The following is a 25,139-nucleotide window of genomic DNA, read 5'->3' as shown; positions in this document are numbered from 1 at the left end:
CAAAACACAACAAAACCAAGGATATACACAACAACCATGAGGTGTAACTTTTAACACCCAGGCAAACATGGCATACTCTTTGTTAGGAGTAGTGAGTCAGACCTCTCTGCTACTGTCTCTCTGTTGAGGTGTGGCTCAATCATCACTAAAAAAAATGAACCAAAATTCTGTTTCAAGACTCCCCACAATCACGTACTCTGTCAGATGCAGTACGCTATGAGCTTTAGCTTTGTTAAATCGTTATACAATAACTATGTCTGCAGTCAAAAGATGCTGTAGCAGGCCCGACTAGTCAAACATAGGCCCGGGCTCCACAAATTAACAGGAGAATTTGCGTTATGAAGTAGCTTGTTCTGTTCCGTTCCTCCACATTATTTTCAGATGTCTTGGTTCAGCATGTGGAATCACCCTTTTCCCTCAGCTATTTACCCATGCCCTCAGCAAACAAAGGTACTGCCTCTAGGTTTAAAGCCTTAACTGTGGATGAACTAGACTGCTGGATTTTTAAACTTCTGCTTTAAGTAAAGCACTCCAATCCCAGCTTGTAACTGCTGAAGAAAGAGACCAAATGAAGCAGTTAAACAAGTGATCTGGACAAGAGGCAGAAAGAAAACACTTCTCACAGCACGCCACAAGCTGTGCATGGAAATGATCAAAGACAGGCAACGTGCAGCAGAAACTGTACAACAGCTTACTCCTTCCCTCTGCTTCACATGTTCCGACAGGACGTTTTGTGATACCTGGTGACTGGATTTTGAAACCCCTTCAGGAAACGTGTGTGTGTTCACATAAAGAATAACACAAACACTAAATACAGCCGAGTTAAGCCCACAGACAGTATCTGTTATCATCTTGTAAAAATGTTCTGAGAGCTATTCATTTGAAAGTGCCACCCCTCCACTGTGTCAACAGGGAAAGGTTTGGCTACTGGAAATTGTTTCCCCTGAAACACTGAAACGTTTCCATTCTCATCAAAAAAGCAAGGTAATGAATAAAAATATTTTTAAGGACTTACAACATGTTTTAAAGAAAATTCAGGAAGCCTATATATTAAAAGTAGGACTTGGGTTTGCAAATAGGGTCTGGTAACAAAACGTCTTCTTTCAACTGCAACAGTTTTAGTATTATGAAACTGTTTATATCAGCACAGTTATTTATAAACAGAAATAACCACAAAATAACATTACACTAACTGCATGACTATTATAATACCATAACAATAGATGGTACTATGCTTAATAACGTAATAGTACATTTAAGGCGGCACAACGTGTTCGTAGACAACCCCTGGATACTTTCAGTGGAACACTTTATGTTCATTCTGCAAGGCATTCAAAGGAAGATACTGATCATGGTATGCTAGAGGCTTTCTTGATCAATTATCTTGAAAATTCACGAAGGGACTGGGCCCAAGGGCAAACACAAATACCAGTTCCATCATTCAGCTACTTGGCTACAGTATGTCACACAATCAAAACCCGAAAGAATCCGTGAGCAAACCATTGGCATTCAACAAGACTAGGGTGTTTGGTGAACAAGTACACAGAAGTTTATATCCATGACGCTAACAGGTCATCTGTGATGCTGAGAAAGGTACCCAAAATAGAGCAAGTCAGTGGCAGACCCTGAAATGAAAGTATCAATAATTCCAGTGACCCAAACAGTACCACAGCAGCTATCTCAAGCAGCACTCTTCAACTCATCCAAAGCACCTGCCTGGAAGGCTGTCACCACGCAGTTCCAGTTAGTGATGATCAGGAGTGCAGCCTTCCACAGCGCTTCCTCCTTCAGAGCCCTGAAGACATCACCAGCTCACAAAAGCAACACAGATCTGTGAATGTGGTAAAAGGAGCCAAAAGTTCTGGCAAGTCTCATTTTTAACCTTAAAAACTGGAGTAGATGCACCAGGCATGTGACAGAGTACGGGTACTCCCCTCCCTCTGCCAAATCCACACAAGCAGACACACAAAACACCTTGGGATGCCTGCCTAGAGCATCCAGGCCAGTAATTAATCTACCCTTTCCCCAGGGCAAGTGGAAATGACCTTATGTTGGTTAAAAGAGAGCAGTGGAATGGACTCTTCCAGTTAAATCATGAAAGATTTACAAACAGTGACAGCATCGCCAAGGACAGCTGACAAGGTTACCTCTCAGCTGTTCTTACTACACTCTGTGCATAAAGAAGGAACTTCAGCTACCAAATAACTGCGTTGATCAGACTTTTTACTTTTATCTTGGTGAAAAGACTTCAGATTCACAAAATACTTTTTCAATTCATGTTGGGGAAAAAAGCATGTTTTTATACGTTTGATTTGCAGCACTAACAAAATAGCTCAAGTTGACATACAATAGCAATGATGACACCAGAGCTATGCCTGAAGAAAAGTGTGTGTAAAAATTTCCAGATGCTACAAATAATTTTCTATTAATTCAGCTAATTCTTTGATGAATGAACATAACCCTATATAAGCATGGGAAAAGCTGGCAGGGTTGTTGTGCAGACAATAAAGACCATAAAACTAGTTTATTGAACTTGTTATCATTTACTCCAGTTGCAAACAAACTGATGAATAGATGCTTTCCCGCTCCAATTAGGAGAAGCAAGAAAGACACTTCCTAAAAACTAGTAAAGCCAGATCAAAAGAACAGCAGCGTTGCAACAAAAGATGCCTTGCTCTTCTGCAGGAGATCACGAGTGAGCAATTTGTTCTTCTCTCCTAATAAAAGTGCAGTACTGGATTATAAAAGTGCACACTAATTAAGCTATCAATAAGAACAGATGTGAATGAACAACGGCCCTAAGTAGAAACCACATGGATTTGGGATATCCATTTCAGACCTCTCCTGGCTTTCAGAACATTACCACATGGTGGCCTGTGCTATATAAGACACATAAAAGCATATGTTGCCTAATTATTTAAAGGAAGTCCTTAAATGATGTTTTCCATCACAAATAACATGTTTTCACCAGCAAGTGGAAAAAAGTCTTCTCAAGCTCCAGCAAGATTGGCTTCCAAGACTTTTCTGGGGGTGCTGTCAAGATAACGAGAAAGAATCTCCTATCCTGACTGCCAAATGATTCCCACAGGAAACTAGGGGTATGTGTGTGGGGGTGTGTGTGCATGAGAGCAAGTGAGAGGATCAAGAGGGTGTAAGAATAAATTCTGGTTACCAGGTACTTTCCTTAAAACCGATTTACCTGAGACTGCAGTTCTTCTAACTTGCGCTTCCTGGCATGAAGAGCTTTACTTGGAAAAGCCCAAAAATAATTGGAAGTTCCAATTCTGTCAGTGTCCACCATGCCATCGTCAACTAGGCTTTGCAGAATCTCTTTCACTGACATTGAAGCTAAGAAAAACAAAAATATCACATTAGAACTGCATAGCACCGCCACAGAACCACGGAGAATTATTAATACAGTTAGACACCATCTACAGTCATCTGTATGAATAATTTACTATAATGTCAGCTAGCTGGAAGGTTCCAAGAGGACACCATGCTTGATGCTTCACTTCAAAGAACGAATCCCTTTGAAATCAGTGGTTTCAACATAAAGGCTGCTATTCAATGCAGTCTGCTACCAGATGTTTGTAAACTGCTCACAGCTATCACAAAATATACATCCTTATTGCAGTACAATAGCGTGACAAACGCGTGAGGGGGCATTTGTCTTGCAATCTTAATTATAACATGGATTAATTTATAATTTCTTGATTAGGACCGTGATTACATGTCACTTTAAAATGCTTACCAAAGCATTAAACAGCAGTAGAGGCACTAAACCCACCTGCATACAGGCTCAGGAGTGACAGATTTTGCATTTGATTTTAATCCGTTCCAATACAGAAAGTTGTTGTAACGTTATATACGTGCAGTAATTGTTCATTCTGTAGCAAATGTGGGGTACAACTCACCAATTTAAGAATTATTCTAGTTCCACAAAGGGAACTAGTTACCATCATCCACAAGTGCTGCAAATACTTCAAGCTAATTCGTAGTTTTCAGTGCCTGACTTTCAGTTTCAAGTCTAACAGGGACTAAGGTTTTGTTTTGGTTTGCTTGGAGGTAGCTGTGGCATCTCAGTAATCTCTAATTTTGGCACTATCATCCAATATAAGTGACACAAACATTAGCAAATAATGACAGGAAAATTCTGTTGATGTTACACCTGCAGCCCTGCCATTGACCACTGTCTGCTTTTCCAGATATTTTTCCCATTGCTGTTAAAATAACAAGCCTACGACCAGAATCAGGAAAAATTACACTATTTGACCTGTCCCAAAAATAATTAATGGCTTGAGAGAAAAAACCTTTGTAAATACTTACTAATCCCTTTTTCTTTTGGAGCAATCTTCTCTATATCCTTCAACTGGAACACATCTTTCTGTGCAAAACACAAAAGATACTTCAGCTGTAAATGACAGCACCATCTAGGCCTGTATGGTTTTTACACTAAATCAATGCCAACAAAAGCAAGCAGGAAATACACTGAATGTTTATCTTTTGCTAGGGAAATGTGATGTATATCCCTCAATAGAATTAAGGCATTCTGAGAAATTTAAACAAAACAAAAAAAAAAAAAAGACTATTGCTGTCTCTAGAGTAACAAAAAAAAAAGAAAAAAAAAAGAAAAAATGAAAGAAACAAAAAGAAAAAAAAGAAAAAGAAAGAGAATTTTTTCTTTGTTCCAAAAGAGTCACCAAATTTTGCCTAAAATTAGAGTGAAAACCCCTTTGAGGGCACAGAGTCAGGGTTAGACTGTCTGCACCAGATGCACTGCACTGCATTGCTGAAGTACTCAAAGGTGACAGTAAATGTTTTAATAACATCATGCTGCACATATCCCACCAGTATACCCATAGGTCTGCTTTTCAGATCTCCAGGTTTCTTCTCCCCAGTGACCTTTCAGGCCTGCTCTGATCTCTTATAACACTGAGATTTCTCTCGCCTCTCAAAGTCAGCAAGATCCTTCCTAATCTCTCACTGTTGTTCTTATGGTAACAGACTCAACACGAGAAGATTTGGCCCCAAGAAAGATGAGCACATTGAGTATTTAACAACACCTGTGTATCTTTATGCCACTGCTCCGTCCGGGGACCAGCCACCTGATCCAAAGTTACACAGATCCAGCTCCATCCCAGTAATTTATACAACAACGACACAGGGCATCAATGAAAAGCAGATGTATACACACAATTCATCTACAATTAACCTCCTTTTAGGGCCTATCTTCCCACTGAATGTAAATGCAGGACAATTACAAGAAAGTGACTTACTGTTTCAAAAAAGATCTCCATCATGCGAGCTCTCTTCTCCTCAACACTCAGCCCTTTTTTCTTGGACTAAAACAGGAGAGGAAAAAAAAAATAAAAACATTCTTCCATCTACATAAACAACATTTGCTCAGAATTCCTACCTATGTACCTCTAAGTTATATTTGCCATCCTTTTAAATACCTTACCACTAACCTTTCACAAGGAATCATTACACCAAGCTGACCCACCTGCAATGTATTAAAGTGCTGGAGCTGTACTGTGAGTTAGGAGCTCACCTTTCATGCAACCTAATCAAGCTCAAGCCTCGAGGTTTCCTGGCATAGCCAAACAGTTTGTTATTTTCTTTGAATGTGATTAAACGTGTATTTATGTCTATTCTCAGTAACTTCCCCAAACGTTTAATAGCTCTTAAAAAGATAAGAATGATTGTCTCTTGCTTTTTGTGTTTATAATATTTAATCTTGAGCAATGTAAACACTAATGTGAAAAGGGATAAAGTGCATTTTCAGGTACTAGGCCTTCAGATTTCCCACTCAGCTTCCTAATTTCAAGGTCACGCTTTGAAAGCTGTTTTTCTTTCACTTCTTCTCTCTGTAGCTGTGCGACCCAGCTGTATAAAACATGGACTGAAGTACAACCAAAGGGCAGAAACACTAGGACATGGTAACGCTGGGATACAGCCTCCCACAGACAGCCAGGATTTGCTTTCACTAGCTGCATTTTCTATAGTTTTAAAACGCATTATTCGTGTTTCCCCGAGCCCCCCCTCCGCACGGCCGCCCTCCGGCAGGCAGCGGCCGTTACCCGCCGCAACGGAACGGCCCCTGCCCGCCCCGCGCCCCTCAGCGGCCCCCGCCCCGCTAACGGCGCCGCGGGGTGAGGAGGAGGAGGAGGAGGAAGGCGGCCCCCGCTTACCATGGCCGCCTCTGGGCTGTGTTTGATTTGGGCGCCAGGGCAAGGGCCGCCGGGAAGCCGCCTGTCAGCCCGCAGCGCCGCCTGCCGCCCGCACCCCGCCGCCCGCCGGCTCCTGTCAGCGGCAGCGCCCGGGGCTGGATGAAACCGCGGGGGGGGAAGGAAAAAAAAAAAAAAAAAAAAAAAAACGTGTAAAATTACATCCTGGTTTCTGCACCTTGTGGAGTCAGCCGAGAAACAGAGCCTCGCGTTTGAATAAAGCAGTTTCCATACAACAAACCCACCTCTATTTGAATACCACTAAGCAGTTCATCACTTCAAATATTTAAAATACCACATTTTTTCTTTTTTTTTTTTTCAATTATTATTTTTTTTAAACCTGAAATCGTATGCCCTCGTAGGCAGGTGAAGCAGGTTTTGCCCCTGGCTGGCTGCCGGTCGCAGCGGGTGCAGGTCACGCAGCCCGTTAAGGCGCAGGGGCCCTGCTGGAGTTCCTCAGGTGGCATTGCCCAGGCTTTGCCGACAAACTACATTCACCCTGCCCACACTTCTCAGTACGCATCCATTTTATATTTTGTGTGGAAAGTGCAATCTTCTTGACAGATATAATTGCCGTATCTTTGATATATCTTTGCAATGCTGAAATTTATTCACTTCCACAATACAGAGCCTAAAAAATACTTCAGATCCCACCACCGCTGGCTCCAGACTTGTTTTTGAGTCTCTGTTTACAGCCATGGGTTTGAGAACCTGCAGGACACGTGCTGTGTGCCTCCAGATAGCGACACCCCCGCGACGAGGCGTTGTGGCCTATGCACTATGCAGCCCCACATACACACTATATCTTACTTCTTCTCCCAGGCCCAACAGCAAACGTAAAATACAGCTACACTAACAGTGCTATCGCACACATAGCCTGGTGAGGGAGGATGTGGGGAAGCAAAACCCCTCTCGACATATGGAAGCAAGGGTCTTGGGCACATCTGGTGTTGCTGAAACAGTTGTTCGTCGCGATGACTGTTCTAACAACTTTAATTACTCACAGTTCATTGTAATTATTAGTTGTGCTGTAAATTGCCTTCCTTCAGCTACAGCGGTCTTGAGAAATTGCTCAGCATAGTAACAGCAAGGGGTTTCTATCTACCATACTAATTGTAAACTCTAATTGTAGAGTTTAAGTTCAGGCAAATAAAAACATGCCAAATGAAACGTTCAGGTAGCCCCATAAATATTTTTCAGCACTTTTATGAAGTGTTCCCTTTCCTGAAACCTGAAGCTCTCTTCCACACAGACCTAGCAATGATCCCATTTTTCAATGTGTGCACCGGTGTATTGCTAAAAATGAAATGCAAGTTTAAAAGGGCATTATTAATATGAAGTGTAATATTTATACTAAATACAAAGCTGCTTGTTTTCTTGTTCTTCCTTGTGCATCACATTTTCAGCTTGTTAACCTGCTGTGAAAGCTGACGCTTCCCTTCAACTGTTTTTGATGGCTCCTGCCATCAAACTCCTTTGAGTCTAGCCAGCTCTCAAAGGGTTGGTTCCCTTCCTGGGGCTCCCAGCAGCAGCTTCTTCCCTCCTGTCTCTGCACCCTTCTCTCCCCCAGGACATCCTTCACAGCCTGAAATGAAACCCAGCTCCGCTCCTCTCAAAAGGTTGCTGTGGCACTTGCAAAGCACCTGCTGCAGCGTGGATTTTCTCTAAGCAACACATGCCAGTAGCAGAGTGGGTGTTGGAGCTAAAAATGCCACAGGGAGATGAGGAAAAGCGTGAGAGGAGGGCATTTCAGAGGGCACTCACTCTGAATTGGTTTGGGGCACAGGCCTCAGTGTCTTCTAATTGAAACTAACTAATTTGAAAGATGACCAGGTGGGAGAGGTCCCAAACAAAGAGAAAGTACACAGGAATATCTCCTGCTCTGTTCAGTGATTATTGTTTTACATTACTGGATAAAGTCTGAAAGAACCACTCTTAAAATACAGAAAGGTCTGACATTTTTATGGGCTTCAGAATGTTTAGATGTAATTGTTTAAATATAAAATGATAATGGATGGAAAAACTGTGGAAGGCTGACACATAACTGCTTTTCTATTAGAAATTTGTCGTAATTTCTGTGTGATTTTCTCAAGTTCTAACAGTTCGGGCAGAAATTTTCTGTGCTTGGTGTCTGAGGGAGATGTCTAAGCACTAGCTGCAACAGTTTTGCTGTTTCTGAGATCTGAGGCAGAGAAAAAGACCATTGCTTTGTCAGTGTTAAAATATGCTTACATGAGATAGATAGACCTTGTACTCCTTCATTTTGCTCTTAAAATTCTGTAACTGAATTACATTCACAAATACTGTTTGAAAAGGCATTACAGCGGTGTTGGAAGGCAGGAAGGTTACGTAGAAGAACAACAATTGCCTGTTCTACTTCGGGTTTGTTCCTTTTGTGCAGTCTTCACGAGCTAATTTTTTCAACAGAAGGAAGGAATTCAAGTTGACTAGCAGATGAATTCATTTCCAGAAATTAATAGCAAACCTTCTGGGTCCTGTGGGCTACCTTCTACAACATCCATATGACTGACACAAGAAGGTGCTGCGGTGGAGCTGGAGGCTGGAAGAGAAGGGGAGCTCTCGGAGCCACTTGCTCATCAGTGGTGATACCAACTCCTCTGCGGGCCCAGCAGGCAGCACTGGGACATGGCTGGGCATCGGGACGCAACGTAACCCACAAGTAATCCATGCGGTGCAGTGTCTACAGCATCTGCTGCCTCCTGTCATGCTCAAGCAAGTGTTTGGGCTCCCAGCCTGCAAACAGGCATTCTCTCTGCAAACATCTGGCCCGGTGGGAGATGCTAGCTGGCCCTACGGCAGTGATCACTGCTGCCACAGCTTTGCTAGCGGACCTCTGAAGTAGCCACTTATCAACTCGATTAAATGAGTAGCTTAACTACTAGTTTTTTGGTAATGTGGCATTTCACATTCATCTGACACACGAGAGGGTCAAGAAACTTCAACTGTATGAACGGTAGAATGGTAGCGAGGAGCAGCAGACAGTGGGTCACTCTTCCACCAACACAGCTGGTGCCTGGGGAGAGCATCTGTCCGCAGAAATTGCATTGACTGTATTGACTGTTCCAGTTCGGGGAGTTATTTTTGTCTGGTGCAAACTAGGGAGCATTCACATGAACTGTCAGCAAAACTATGGGGATAGTTAACTGCGGAGCAGTGCAGCTGCTTGTGAAAGAGAATTTTAGCCTAAGGAACAATGAAACAGTTTTGATCGTGTAATTATTTATAAGCGGTTAGCAGTCCTTAAAAAGAGAGATTCTGGGTATCTCAAGATGGGTGCCCAGAATATATGTACCCTTTTAAATTATTTTGGCCCTGCTTTCCCTGACATTATTTCTTATTTGTGAAAACAGAATTCCATATTCTTCTTCACAGGATTTCTAAAAGATCACACGCTTATCTCTGCACAGAATTCAAGCAAGTACCACAGCAAAACCAAAGAGGAAGTTGGCCATTTGCTGCAGAAATTTCCTGGTAAAGAGCAGTGTTCTCCAATGAAAATGTTAATTTTGATCACTGAACTTTTGATTACTGAAATAGAACATGGAGGACAAGGAAGCCCACTTCTCTGCCTGCTTCCCAAGAGGATCTAAGTCCCTCTTTTTTTTTTTTTTTTTTAGATAAAAGCTGAACACCTGTGAACTAATTACAGTTTTCTTGGCTTGTGACCTGTGGTATCAGAGCTTCCTTTTCAAAAAAAACTTACCCATCTTGCTGCATTATGGAGATATATTTAGGGACAATGAGTACGAAACACATGAAAAATAAAATCTCAACGAGAATAACAGAGGAAACAAGCTTTATTTTTATTATTTGAAATTTTTGTGCGTGGTAAAGGTACACATTTGACTCTGATTTTCCTACATTTCCAAGACAGAGTAATTTTTATTTTTATTGTCGGCTAAAGCATCAATAATACCGTGGCACACAGGAAGCTAAAACTACACACACACACACACACACACACACAAACACTTTGATGCGCATCTTTCATCCTCGACCTTAAGGAGACAAAGTTTGTGTTTAGCCTCATAGGGATTCAAAAACAAAACAAAAACAAAACAAAACTGACAAACAAAAAAAACGCCACCATCACCAACAAAAAAAAATTCATCATGAGTTTCAACAGAGCGCAAGACTTACATAAGACTTACATGTACACAAAACATATGAAATGGACTTACAAAGGTGGAATGTACAAAAAGCTTTAAAAAAAGTCAAGAGAAAAGACAGACTCTTGGAACCGGAAAGCTGCAGCGTATCAACTGGTAGAGATTTCTAATGGGGGTACTGCTGTACACTGTGCAGCTCAGGGAACATTCCCATGTCATAAAGCCAAAGCAAAATTGTCCGGGTTAAGGCCGTGTTGCTCACAAACATCACTGAAGTGCTGTACATTCATCGGAAATAACGCAACCAGTTAGGAACCTTCCTACTGCGGAGCACAGATACCTTCCGTGCACTCTCCACAAACATACCAAAACAATCACTGCTCACAGTTCTTCAAGAAAAGTCTCGATGTACACCATGGTTTCATAACTAGCTGTCACCCACAGCTGGAAGTCATTTCTTTATAACAAACACAACATATTGGGCACTTATAGTTCTCATTATGGCAACACTAGATCCTTAATTATAAAAAATAGTGACGTAAAATTGAAAACCCTCTAGCTTTTACAGAACAGAAGAGCATTTACTAATAAATAACTCTCCGTCTGCATTAGACAAATGCTTTGCCTTAAGCCATTTTCCTTTTCCTATTCAGCTACGTTGCTGCTGTTTTAAGCTAGGTAAAAATCCTCTACTATTTGTAGTGGATCTACCTGAACAGATCCTTTTATTCTGTTCACAAAATAATGAAAATACAGTTGGCTAGTTTGTCCTAAAATACTCCAAATTACACAAGATCTGATAACCTTTTGCGATTACTTTTGAGTGGAAGATTAGTTAAACGAAGCACATACTTTCACCATTCATGCTGCGCTGCTAGTCAATTAGCATTCCAGGGAAGTCAAGGGAACATTTGGTTATACCTGAAATCTGGCAGCAGAATGCCTGTAAAGCCTTTAATGAATGCTAACAACTCAGTAAATCAAGTAGTGCAATTTTGACGTTCACTTAATTGAATGAGAAAACAATCTGCCAGGTTTTTTAGAACAGAATTTCTGCTTTGGTTGTTCTTTGTAAGGTTAGTAAGCCAAGCATTTTAGCTAAGTTGACTTGAAAAGCACACTGCAAAAGCAACATGTTCCTCAGTTTTCCTGTGCCAGGGAGATAAGGTCAGCCTTTGGAAGGAAATAGCCTATGCCACTGAATTTGAAACTGTAATTTGTAGCATTTGCTATCTATCAGGAGGAAATCCAAATCAGTGCTATTTTTCAAGTGCCCTAAGTGCTGTTCTAATGATGTCCGAAATATCAATAAGATGGAAAACCCAAACCACTATTCAATCTTAAGAAAAAAACCCACATCACCCCTAATACTGCTAGCTCGGTAGCAAGGGGGTTGTGTGCCGAATTCCACATTTCATCAGGATGCCAAGGGTTGACAGAGGCTACGTAAAATCCTGATGAGCAGCACGGTGTCAAATGAACTGAAAATCTCCAAGTAAAGTAGATGCACGGAACAGTACAGTCCTAAGTATACGTTTTGATATATGGGTTAGGGTCTGATTGCTGTGGTTCTCAGAGTTCCTGGCAATGGAGGATTTGGCAATCTTTCTTTAGAGGAAGCCACGCAAGTTTAGTAAAATGTTATTAAGAAAATTCAAATTTGGAAATAGATTCAATCAGTAGTATCCATAACTGACAGCAACAATACAGTTTTCGTGTTCTCTTTTTTTTTTCCTCTCAAAGAACCAGTGCAACTCTTTTTTTTTTTTTTTTTTTTGTTAAGCAATATAGTTAAAACACTATGTACCTTTGTTCATTGATAATTAGCCATCTAAGGGTATTCCAATGTTAGAAATTGTCAGAAGGCTTCTTATAAGGACACTTAGAAGAAAATTACTTGATCATCATAACATTTGATTTAAAACTTTGTTAAATTTTGATGGGACAGCTTATTGTCTAATATCTGAGGTAACTATCATCTTAGGAATTTTAGGACAAACTCAGTTCAAGCAGAGGCTATTTTTTTCTTTTGGTAATAACAGACTTGATTTTTAACATTTCAAAAATGTTACTACCAGTTTCTTAGCTGCATTATATAGTCCAAAGCTTATGCCTTATACACAAATATTTATTCCAATGAAATAAGGAAACTTGTCTTTGCATGAGAGTTTGTAAATTGACTCTATGTGCAAAAAAAATAAACAAGGGAAAGAGAAAAAACAGTAATTAAAAGAAATAGACAATACTACATATAAGAATTTGTGGGTCTGCATTTTTACAAGTCAAACATATCTTTCTGAAAAACCATTCATTTCTTTTTTTTCACAAATTGATTGAAACAACTTTAACCTTTTAGAAATAAGACAAACACCTGTAACAAGTCATTTAACAAAGGTTTCTTTCAATTTTGCAAATATGCTTAAAACGTTCCCCTGTTCCTGACCCAATGCCCTTTTGTTTCAAGGCCCTAAAAATTAGAAGAGAAAAATGCTACTTGTCACACTGTTTTAAGCATTGGCAGCACGCTCACCAGTTCCTCGAATGAGGTTTAAGAGTGAGCACCACTGTTTCTACGTTAGGCTATGGTAGCAATTCATCTTTTGAGCACTGGATGTAGAATTAAGAGTAATGCCAATACTCCTTTAAAAAGGACAAGTACACACTTTAAAAAAAAAAAAAAACTTTAAAAACAGAACCAAGTCATGTGATTGTAAGCATTTCCAATTAAAATAATACTTCAACAACGAACACAGTAGAAAGATCTGGCAGGAAGGAGGAGGGACATTTTTCAGAGTACTGCCATTGTCAAATGGCACACATATGTTCCAGTTTGCTGAAATAACATACATTTACTTTTTAAATTGTTTTCTGTCAGTCAGTCATACATACATACATACAAACAAATCAGAACAAATCTCACAGTCCTTATTTTATCCTCTAACAAAATTCCCTTTGATGAAGGACTTCAGGAATTGGTTCAAATTCATTCTTATTTGTAATGTGTTTTTTCCTCATGTAAAAAGAAATAGCTTTGGTAACCCTTGGCTTTCCTATACAACCTCTGTTTACCACAGTTCCTTTGGTTGTATAATGTAGGTCCTCCATAGGGGTACCTTCTCTGGCTTTCTGTCCTGTGTGATGCTGCATTTCTTTTATTTGTTAATACAATGAGTTGCCTTAAGGAAACATGGCAATGAACACATACGAAAGAGTGGCACACATGAGGTTAATTGAGTTGACATTGTAATAACCCTGATCCTAATGAACTAGTTTGGTGTCAAAAGGTCTGTCGTTATACAGAAATTCAGCTCTCACTAATGTATCACTACAATTAAGCTTTTCCAGAGCTTTAGAAATGTCAGGTCTCTGCAAAGTCCTTCCAGCACACTGAGCAAGAGGAAGAGTGAAGAACAAGCACATGAAACGATCCTTCATTAATCCCACAGGAGCTGGGAACTTGCATTGATTCTCATAGTGCTAAATGTTGAGCTGCGTTAGGTCTGACAGTTAGAACTAGACTGATTTTGTGTGACTTAACTTTATACTAAAAGGACCTACTTGTTATAGATAGTAAGACTTAAGAATGTTAAAAGTGTAATACCTACCATGATAATGACATCTAGAAGATTCCCAGGATCACCTTTGGGTGAAATAATGCATAACAATGACACTTTTTCAAATTTGGAAGCTCTGAACAGGAGCTACCTTTCGCAGTCTTCGAATAGCTTTGGGGATTTTTCCCCCAAATTTTCTCATTTTTGCCTAACTAGTTAATTCCAGTTCCGTAAGTTGCAGTTTGTGTTTAATATCACATTGTCTCTATGAATTCAGTTATAGAGGATTCTGTGTATTAACCCTTACAACAAAAAGTTGAGTGAGGAACGTAAGAGGTGCAAGTTCTATGTAAACAAGATTAAGTTTGGAAATTAACATGAGAAGTCCATAAGAGACTCCTTCATAATTAAAAATGAACTCAAAGTAGGAGACATCCTGCCTTGGGTCTCTGGGACCAGTCTTTGCTTACGGGTGGAGGATTATCCATCTCCAGAGCTCGTTGTTACTGTAAGTATCGATAGACCTTGAAGCAGTGATTTCCAGAGTCTGCAACTACAACGTGGCCATCTGAAGTAAGGGACAGACCTTGGGGGCCATAAAGTGGGTCAGCAGATGTGTTAATGTAGGATAAAAACGATCCGCTTCCATCAAAGACCTTTGGGGTGATAAAGCACATATGAAAAGTTATGAATAAAAAAGAAAACTAGCAGACAAAAATCTGCTTTCAGTTATACCACTATTCTTATTTTTGAAACTGTTGGCATACATACATACATACCCTAGAATAAATATACACAGAATCTGATCTGTTAGTCTCATAATATGCAAGTTTATATACAAATATATTTCCTTATTAAAAAGAACTAATTAAGGCTACCAGGATCTTTGGCAAGAATTAAGCATGCAACAAAGTAATAATAAAAAAAAGCATCTTGGCTGTTCCTTGCTCTAAAAATAAACAGCTAGAATAAAACAAACTCAATCAGGGACTCAACCAACACCTTGTTTTCCTAACAAATCTTACTGTTGTGGCTAGCATGAATCTTAGGTTCCCACACGGAGAAAACCAGGAATTTGTTTACACTGTTGACAGTGCTTCCTGAGAACAGCTCACGAGCAGCTCCTTTATTTTCATATTCAGTGAAACTAATGTCTACATTTAGTTATTTATTAGATATTCTTTGGCAAATAGGAAAGAATTTTGTGATTAGCACTTGAATGATAAAAAGAGTGCAACTCTCTTAACATAAAAGCAGAATATTTTTCTGACATTTTAAAAAGATGATAAAAATCTGCTGTATTTGCCTCAGGGTATAAAGAGATCATTTGTGTTTTTTGTTTTTTTTTTTTTTTTGTATTTTCCACCATGTCTCCAATCTTCTGTTATGATGATTATTATAAATTACTGTAATCTCAGTAAAGCTTGTAAGCCTGAACTCATCAAATAGCTTCTGGGGAACTACTTGGAGACAAGAGCCTAAGTAACCGTCAGACTTGCCAGCAGTCACACTGGGAAGTCCATGGTCTGACACTACCACTTCTAAAAGTGGACAGACCAACAATGAGGCATCGAAGAAAAAACGCTGTGTTAGAAACCACATCACTGTTGCTGTCCTGCTTCTTGGGAAGTCTGAAGACTTTAGTGACCAGAGTTATCAATCCATTAGTTTTCCTAATTGAGCACCTTTGAAATACACAAATCTCTACCTGTATTCGGCTGTTTCCCCAATCTGCTACAATAATATTTCCATTAGAGTCTACAGCTACTCCAGTTGGTGCATTAAACTGTCCATTGCCTTCTCCATTTGATCCAAACTTCAGTATGAATTCTCCCTCTTGGTTAAATACCTGTATGGTTTTAAATAAGAAAAGGAAAAAGCATGACATCACATCAAATATTACTGATCTACTACTACCAGTTCACTTACTAACAAAATTGGGAATTGAAGAATTCCAAGCAATATTCTCTGCCTCAATCACTCACTCCCCCTCTCTCTCCCTCCCCATCCTTTCTCAGCATGGACATTTATAGTTCTCCTATTTTGCTCTTATTTTAGAAATATTTAGAAATATGATAAAAGAAAAAAGAACTCAGTGACAATGCCAGCACCAGCCTACATCCTGAAAACAAGCTAAGCAAAATAAGAAGCATTCCCATAATTAAAAAAGCCAAAGTATTTAGAAAGTGAGATTCAGGATGTTTCATTTACGTAACATCATAACTATCTCCATTTATTTTCATCCATCTTGGACCCAGGCCCAGCTGTGCCACGAGGTCCAGCAGTGTTCTTAAGGACCAGCTGTGACCCAAACAAGAAAAAACAAAGACCTGACAAGTGCCAAACACACACCGAGGTGCTAAGAAGGGGGGAGGTGAGAGGACATCAGCCTCTTCCAACACCCACAATGGACAGAGAGAAAGCCTTTGGGGGCGGAAATGAATGAAGCACCAGGGTGGTGCCTCAGATGATGAAAAACAATAGGAAAAAAGTCAGCTAATAAGAAAAAACAGGCAAAGATAATTTGCTCTCTGCCCGGATTAAAATGGGGTGTCAGTGACAGAACACGAGAGAAGCCTATACTGAGGAGGATTTTGCACAGAAGATGCCTGAAATGAGGAAAAAGCTTGAAGGTTAATGGCAGAAGGAAGATAATGCTTTGCAGAGTGAGGATGTGTAATTCAAGACACTGGTGGCAGGAAGGATTTGGGAGCTATAAGAATGAAAATTGTTTCTGTACAAATGTATTTACTATTTAAAACAAAGTTTACTCTTTGCTCTTTTCCTCACCATCTAACAAAAGATAACAGCATGATTCAGTTTATAAATAACTCTCAAAGTGTCAACAACTATCTGCATTGATTTAGAGAACGCTACAAAAATAAGAATCCTTGCCAGTTAGTACCAAATTGCAACAAATAACATTTTTATCCCCCTGAGTCACACCAGACACAGACAGGACGCTCTGTTCTCATTAGCGACGCAATTTATTTTAATTCACTAAAACGCCTCATTTCTTACATCTCTTCACTTGCTTTTGTTCGTTTTAGTTGGCCCTTGTTGTTAACTCTCTCCAGGCATCCTTGTTACCACAGTAAGCCCTGCTGGTGGAGAGGTAATTTATGGAGCCACAGGCCTCCTGCTGCTAAATCACGTAAACACTCTGCGACAGGGCTCCTGCCACAGCCTTGGCTTTACTGTCGTAATCCAAACCACATGAGTCGCTGTTTCTTCTCATGTTCCAAGAGCATACAAAAGCAAGATCACTGCTCAAATGCTAGGTGATTCAGCACCACTATGGACATCAAGCTGTATATGCTTAGTAGTAGGCAGACAGAAATTCCATATTCCACGTAAACATACACAATTTATCATTTTAGTAACACTGATGAACTCGACTGAGGCTGCATCTGTGCAGAGTGCAGAAAGTGCCTGAAAGGGTTTGTCATGTCCTGAAAACAAACACAGGTGACTAATTTCTGAAATGGCCTGTAACTCCTTAACATAAAATTTCCATCACATCTCAACATTTACCCTTGTTCTGGTTTATTACTGGGACAAACACATATACCACCCAATCTTACCATGACTGTTTAACAGGCCATGAGTTGGGACTTCCCCTGTGAGTAAAGACTGGCGGACACTTCTGCCTTGTGCAGGATGTACTGGATAAAAACTGATGGTCTATCACACAGTTGTTAAGACTATCATGTGATAAATGGATCCAGAATAACAAAGCTTACAAATATGGAATTAAAGGCTGTCAGGTATCTTCACTTTGTTATACCTGTATTCTACTAGAAAAGTGGGAAGATTTTACTGGGGTATTCAAAAGCAGTTATCAGTTACCTAAAATAGCAAAGAACAATAAATAACTGGCTTGGCAGACAGCTAATCAAAAATAACCACAGTGATATAATTTATCTCAGGTATAACTTATGTTTAAGCAATTGAATTAAAGAACATGACAGTGAAACCAAAGGCAACTGATTGTATCTCCATTAAGCAATGCACTGCATGCAAAGGTCTCCAAATGTGCAGTCCTCTCATCAGGCCTCATACATAGCGAGCATCATCTCTTTGTTTTTAAAGATACTTTATTTTCCCCAGGAAAGTAACATGATATAATAAAAGGCTTTCCAAACTGCTATTAATTCACAGTACCTTGACAGAATGGTTATGAAAATCTGTAACGATAATTTCATTGTTGCTGTTTACAGCTGCAAAATGAGGACCTGCAATACAGAAGGAAAAAAAAAACTAAAAATAATACCATTAAAATAATTTTTAAAATAAATACATCAAAATATCACTATGTTTGCTTTCTGAACAACAAACAGTTAAACAGGACAATCCATTTCAAATTACTCATATTTGAAAGAATAAATCAAATTACTCAATTTGAAAGAACAAATGAAACATGAAATTACATTTCATGTTTAAAAAAGCTCAGCGTGCCTTTTTGTAAACAAATCATTTATTCTTCAACCATGTCAGCTAGTGCTATCATACCAATTAGCACTGTTTGTTCCTTCCTCTTCCTCTATATACGGATGACTACATAGATATTAATATGCTTATTAAGACAGCGCAGTGCTTAGGGATAAAGTTGTATATATAAAATGAAAATAGTACTCAAAAAGTACAGCAGCTTTAAATGAAATCTTCCATCATTTGTTTGCTTGCTTCTTACAAGCTCTCAAGGAAGCAAGTTTTAGGACAAATACAAAAGTTAACTAGAATAATATTGCTAGGGAAAAAAAAATACATTTTTGTTTTCTAGTTTATTAAACTATGTGCACAAACTTACTAAGAAACGATAACTTGAAAACAGGAAATCACCTGAATCAAAACACTTGGTGCTATTTTGTGTTATTAAACTGGAACTCGGTTGCAATTTTCACAGTTCATCAGTATACAGTATAAAACAGGTGAAGACCTCTACAGTGAAAACATTCCAGTAGTGACAATTCACCTGTTCTGTGTCGCCTACCACCAAGAATAGATGATACATTGCGCAAATGCACTGTTACAGAGTACTTGCACACCTATTATCGGGATGTATTCTTACAAATTTTAAGATGAAAGAAATTGGACCTACCCAGAAAATGTTGGTGACACTTGGCTGTGTTACAGCCAAAGCTTTCATAAATTATACAGTTTCACTTTATAAAATTATTTTACTTATATAGTTTTACTTTTGCCATGAGATACTGAAAGAGATCTCAAGAAAGATGAGAGCTGTTATATCATTTAAGCTATTTCTCTCTTACGCTGTGAGCTTGTCAAAACATCAGACTAGTCTATAACTACTTACTGTAAGTGACCAAACACCTGCAAAATGACCTGCATATATAATCTGGTGTCTTTGTTTCAAATTCTGAAAGAGCTTTTCAGTCAAAATATGTATCAGTTTTGTTGTTTTTCTTTAAACCTAATTGCATGTTCTCATTGAGAGACACCATGTGCAAGTAGTCAGTTGAATATATAAGTGGCAATTTCCCCAGACTGGCGTTTCCCATTTGCATAACTGTGTCTCCCTGATCTCAATCTTAACACTGTTCCATTATGCCTGTTTTCTAATGGGAAGATACTACTTAGGGCACGGGTTAATGTGTATCTGACCACGGGAAATACAAAGCATGATGTCTGAGTTGATTATCATGAACGGCTTAGCGTGGGCATTGCAAAGCATTTATAAAATGCTGGTTAAGATCAGTCTTTCTCGGGTCAGTGATCTGAAATGCTTCCAGCCACAGAAAGGTAGATGAAACAGCCCAGTTACAGCTACATTTGCAGAACAGATGTTGCAGTCTTCCCGGCCAGATAAACAAATGGTGAAGTGAACAGAAGCTGTGTGTTTAGTAGAACCTTTCCCCCCTCAGGAAAAAAATGAGTAGGATAGAGCTTCTTCAACATGCTCAAACATCATGCAAATGTGAGCAGAAGAGGCAAGAAAAGGGGATTTACATATTACCATCAAGTGTACCTGCAAACTGCTTGTCACCATTTCCTCGGCTGCCGAACCGGGTGACTATTTTCCCATTTGGCTGGAAGATGAACACGCAGCAAGCTTTATTGTCCACCACAATGATGTGTCCATTACGATCCACAGAAACGCCTTTAGGGCCCATGAGCTTTCCAGACCCAATTTTGGCCTAAAAGGGAAAACACAGAACAGGAAAATACATTAACGTGATAGAAATAAGTTAGTACTGTTCAAAGATGTCCTGTATTACAGACACACAGTAGCACGGAGAGAAATTTTTGTTGGCAAAAGTTTGCCAGAGGAAAGTGATTGCTTTATCAACTCAGATCGTGTATTTCTTCATTATATCTTCAGCCAAACAGAAAGATTGTTTTCTGTATGTTCTTTCTGGGGTGGAAGATCTGCTACCTCATTAATCTCCGTGTCGTCTTCCACCAGATCTACCTGGGACTGCTTAGACACTTAAAGTGTCAGCTGAAACCTGCAAAGGAGTTAGGATCATGCTGCCAAACTGCAAATGGAGTAATTTCTGAAACACTAAAGAAATCAGAGTTTGGTCCTATCTTAGGTGAAATAAAAATACTTCATCATTTTAAATAGAACTCGTGTCTACCAAAAACATCTGCCAGTATAATCAGCACCAGGAAGGGAACTGTATGCAATATTGTACCAAGGGAAAAAAAAAAAAAAAAAAAAAACTTCAGTGGAGATAATGTGGATCTCACACAGTGAGTTATTTAGAAAGGCTGGAGAGCTCTCCAACCAGAACACGTTAGAAGGAATGGGCAACTTATACACCTTGTTATATGTTCATAACATGCATATGTATGTTTTTATATACACTATTATAATAGATATTACAATATAATTTTACATACATATGTATGAAAATACTTCTTTAAGTAGGCTAGACGTATACATGGGTATTTACACAACTGACTGCAATTGCCTTTTATTGGGTTTTGTGCATTACAATGGATTAATGGCAGGTCAGACTGTAGCTTAGCCTTCCTATTCTCTTTTTTTTAGTTATTATTCCTCTTAGTTATTCCTTTAGGTTTAAAAAGAAAGGAAGAGGAATAATAACTAGAGAGGCAACTGTTGAGCTCAGCCTTGTGTTCTGTGTTTGGTCAGACCTGCTTTCTATTCTTGTCACCAATTACAGCTCATCCTCAGGGCGAGGAGCTGTGGGAAGCTCCAAGCTGCCCCTCAGCAGCTCGGAATATTCCAGATTGTCCTGTTAGCACAGGCAGGCCTCCTGGCTGAAAGATGCAGGTACCTACACCAGAACTGGTGAATGTTAGATTCCTCTCCCAGACCCCAGGAAAAGCCAACAGAAGTTACAGCCAGCACCTCTCCTTCCAGGAGAAGCACACAGGTAAGCCACCACTGGCCTAGACATATGCTTTGACTGCCTCTCAAAAAGCAGGGTGAAGCTAATGGGGACTACGTACAGGATCTACATAGTGGGTGGCTCTAGGCAACAGCATCCCACCTAGCCCAGGGCAAGCAGAAATTCAGGCAAAGCCTTCACAGAACCCTTGAGCTACCCAGGCGTATACCCAAGAAGATGCTGTGATCACCTCCCAAACCATTTCACATTTTTCACCATTCTTCTTTTTTATCTTTTTCCCCAAGCAGATCCTAGAAGCTGGTTTAAACTGCATACAATCAGTCAAGTTTTGACCTTTCAATTAAAAAGAGAAAAAATAAAATAAAAAAACACATTATAAAAATACCACCAAATTGTTTGGAGGTTTTGTTGTTGGAATGCAGCAACTTGCTTGCTGGTTTGGGAGGGGCTGGGAGGAGATGGGCAGCTTAAATGATGGGCAGGTTTGGAAGCAGTTTCCCAGATTGGCTCCAAAAGTCTAGGCTCCTGCTGGCCTTTTTACCGTTCTGGACAGGCAATCCTGGCTGTGCTGGAATTATGGATCCCAGAGCTTCCAGTCCCTGTAGTAATTTGTCAGAGATGTTCTATAAACATAATTTTATGTTTCCAACTGAATTTAAATGAAATAGATAGGAAGAGATTCATATTCTTTATGAAAAGACCATTTTTCACTGCGCTGCCTTTGCAGAAGGAACAGATCACCACTTAGAACAAGTGATGCATCTGCCTTCTGTGTCTGTCTCCCTGCCCTGCTGCAAGTGGTGAGGAATTTTCCCCTCTGCTCAGCACTGGTGAGGCCACACTTGCACTACCGTGTCCAGTTCTGAGCCCCCCAGTAGAAGAGAGGTGTGGACATATTAGAAAGAGTCCAGCTTAGGGCCACCAAGATGATCTAGGGACTGAAGCATCTCTCATGTGAGGAGAGGCTGGCAGAGCTGGGACTGTTCAGCCAGGAGAAGAGGAGGCTCAGAGGGGATCTCCTCCATGTGTACCAATACCTGGAGGGAGGACGAGGAGAAGACAGAGCCAGGCTCTTCTCAGTGGCACCCAGGGACAGGACAAGAGGCACTGGGTGCACACTGTTACACAGGAGGGTCCCTCTGAACAGCAGGGAGCACACCTGTACAGGTGACGGAGCTCTGGCACAGGCTGCTCAGAGAGGCTGTGGGGTCTCCTCCTTGAAGATCTTCAGAAGTCACTTGGATGTGTCCTGGTCATCCTGCTCTGCGTGGCCCTGCTGGAGCAGGAGTTGGGGCAGGTGGACCCAGAGGTCCCCTCCCACCTTAACCACCCTGTGATTCTGTGAGTGGCTGAAGGTCTCTTAGTCCATGACTGACAAGGCAGGACAGATTACAGGGCATGGAGAAGATCCATCGCCTAACTCATTTTGCTCAGTTCCCAGATGTTTTTTAAGCAAACAACCAAATTAAGATATGAAGGAGCTCAGCTGTCCTTAGGAAACCCCATGTTCCTACTCGACCGTGCATTCTCATGGGTGGGGTTGCAGGTAGAAGTAGGAGCCATCCCAAAATAAAGGAATCCAGATTCCCTGAAGCTGTCTAGTATGAAGTCAAAAGCATTACTGCACAACCTCTTTCAGTCTCAAATAAAGAAAACCTCAGGGAATAAATCTTGCAGCTTAAAAGACTACACTTAGCTAGCATGCAAGGATCATGTGTCTGGTTTATGTTCAGATACATATGCTCTTAGAAATTGCTCAATATTTAGACAAAAAACACCTAATTAAATCATGCTAAAACATCCCCAGGAAAAACTATTAAAAAAGACTGTGATCACCAAGGGAAAGACATGAACACACCTACAAAACGTACTCAGGTTTGCGTAACAACAAAGCAACAACATAAACCAAATGCAAATCAGTAGATTTATTTCCTCTGGGGTGATTAAATCATACTCCCTTTTTTCTTCTGGGATGCCTGGCTGTTTGTCTGCCTGTGCACTGTACCACCTCCTTACCATCTTTCCAGGATTCCTATGGAAAAATGACTCAGACTCATGAGTACAGTGTCTTCCTGACCATATGAATACATAAGAAATAATAAAAAAAAAAAAAATCAGGAATAAATCACGTACTACAATAACGGGCACTCACTGCTGAGAAAAGGAACAAAAATCACTATCCTTGGGCCAGGATTTAAAACACAATTTGCAGGCAGCAATAAATTATGTCCAGCTAGAGCCTGAAGTTCTTTATACTAAGAATCTCTGTTTCCAGTTTAGATCAAAATACATTAATGACACGTCACTGGGTCTGGCTGAACATATGCTTTGTGTATTTTTATTTCAGAAGGTTTCTTAGAATTATAGGTTTGATTATTTAAAACAGAGTATTATGAAACCCAGTCACTCCTGTTAAGTTTATGAATGGAAGTATTTTCAGACTTCTCTGCCATTAGAAATGAATAAAGTATAATGAATCATCTGAATCCTTAATACAAATACTGTGTTTAATTGAATTCAGTCAAGGACATTATGTCCCTTATTTTATAGGCACTTATGAATTTAGATTGGTTTTCAAATATGTGTTTATAAAGCCACTCTACCAGAATGGAAAAATATTCCACTCTGGGATATTCATAGAGGTGTTTTTTTTATTTTATTTTATTTTTTTTTTAAAGAGACAGCTAGGCTATATAAAAAATGAGCTAGACACTCTCTCTCTATATATATATATATGTATATATATAAAATTATACAGACTTTTTCACTGAAGTAGTAGGTGTGTTGGGGCTTTAAGTTCATTTCCACCAATCTTGTTTCTGTCAGAAAGGTTCACAATTGTTCATGACTGTCAGGAATTAATTTACAGACTTAAAATACACCTCTTCCTGTTCCAGAACTTCGCTAACATGGAGATGCATCATCACCACACATTGCAACTTCACACGATAAATGGATTTATCATTCACTTGACTGTCTTAATAGAACCATGACCACACGCCACACTCCACAGAACTATTCCTATCTGAACTTGCAGCCAGCTTCAAGCAGCTCCCTTCTTAGTCCCTCTAATGAGACAAGAAGAAATAAAAGTCTGACAGATCAGGTGTTTCCTTCCATCTTTTCCCACCCATCTTAACATGATGTCTTAACTTGATTTACAGCCCTGGTAGGCTGACAACAGGCTGTCTTAGATGTGACCCTTCAAGACTAGAAAGAAATAAATCTTGTCCTCAGAGAACCACAAATCCTTCTTGTGGTCCTAGCCTCCAGTTCCTTCACTAGGTATGAACACCACTCCTGGCACAGAGGCTGAAACATCTGCTTCAGCATGCGTTCTCTCTCAGCCTAGCAATTAAGACATCTTTTATAACACTTTTCTTAAGCAATCTGAAAGTAATTTACAGAGGAAGCTAGCCTTGTTACCCGGTTTTTATACATGAGCAAAATAAAGCACTAGGAAATGAAATGGAAGATCAGTAGTCACCTGTGAGACCCATGACATAGCCAGAAACAAAAGCCCCAATTTCTAAGACCCTATCAGATGGTTCATTGTTCGAAGGATAAGGTAGCCTTTCATTTTAAGAGACTCATGTTTTGGTGTAACTTTAGCCGAGGGTTTGCCAAGCTCTGCATTATGCCAGCTTCCCAGCCTTGAGAAAACGGAGCGCTGTCTGTGTTGCCAGCAGCGACTGAGGAAGGTGACACTTCTCTGCCTGGCAGAGCCTGCTGGGGTGAGTCAGCCCCCTTCTGTAATCAGGGAGGTGCCTGGGCCTGGCTCCAGGAGAAATCCGCCTCCTGGCTCACACCTCTATTAAATGCTGCTAAGCTAAAGGAGAGTGAATACAGAAATAACAGATCAAGTACAAAACAGGCCCCTGATAA

General features: G+C 40.0%; 2 protein-coding genes across 25 annotated transcripts in view; both read right to left on the bottom strand.

The window, feature by feature from the left end:
• MND1 (meiotic nuclear divisions 1) overlaps positions 1–6,940 on the bottom strand; it is a 41,809-nt gene extending 34,869 nt beyond the window's left edge. For 2 of the 4 annotated variants that reach the window (XM_084518476.1, XM_084518478.1), the window contains exons 1-4: positions 6,192–6,308; positions 5,277–5,342; positions 4,327–4,384; positions 3,200–3,348 (exon numbers count right to left, since the gene is read on the bottom strand). In XM_084518476.1, coding sequence (XP_084374602.1) covers positions 3,200–3,348; positions 4,327–4,384; positions 5,277–5,342; positions 6,192–6,194 — 276 coding nt within the window. In that variant the 5' untranslated portion in view covers positions 6,195–6,308. Of the gene's footprint in view, positions 1–3,199; positions 3,349–4,326; positions 4,406–5,276; positions 5,343–6,191; positions 6,309–6,567 lie in introns of those variants that run through there. The other 2 variants (XM_084518479.1, XM_084518477.1) reach the window with 2 other exon arrangements.
• Positions 6,941–10,027: 3,087 nt separating this feature from the next.
• TRIM2 (tripartite motif containing 2) overlaps positions 10,028–25,139 on the bottom strand; it is an 89,212-nt gene continuing 74,100 nt past the window's right edge. For 17 of the 21 annotated variants that reach the window (XM_084517882.1, XM_084517881.1, XM_084517880.1 and 14 more), the window contains 5 exons: positions 19,889–20,069; positions 18,076–18,146; positions 15,620–15,760; positions 12,113–14,567; positions 10,028–12,079 (listed from right to left, as the gene is read on the bottom strand). In XM_084517882.1, coding sequence (XP_084374008.1) covers positions 14,415–14,567; positions 15,620–15,760; positions 18,076–18,146; positions 19,889–20,069 — 546 coding nt within the window. In that variant the 3' untranslated portion in view covers positions 10,028–12,079; positions 12,113–14,414. Of the gene's footprint in view, positions 12,080–12,112; positions 14,568–15,619; positions 15,761–17,990; positions 18,147–19,888; positions 20,070–25,139 lie in introns of those variants that run through there. The other 4 variants (XM_084517891.1, XM_084517888.1, XM_084517890.1 and 1 more) reach the window with 2 other exon arrangements.

Source organism: Aythya ferina (assembly GCF_964211825.1).
Source record: "Aythya ferina genome assembly, chromosome: 4".
Taxonomy (NCBI): domain Eukaryota; kingdom Metazoa; phylum Chordata; class Aves; order Anseriformes; family Anatidae; genus Aythya; species Aythya ferina.
This window is presented reverse-complemented; position numbering and strand designations above follow the sequence as displayed.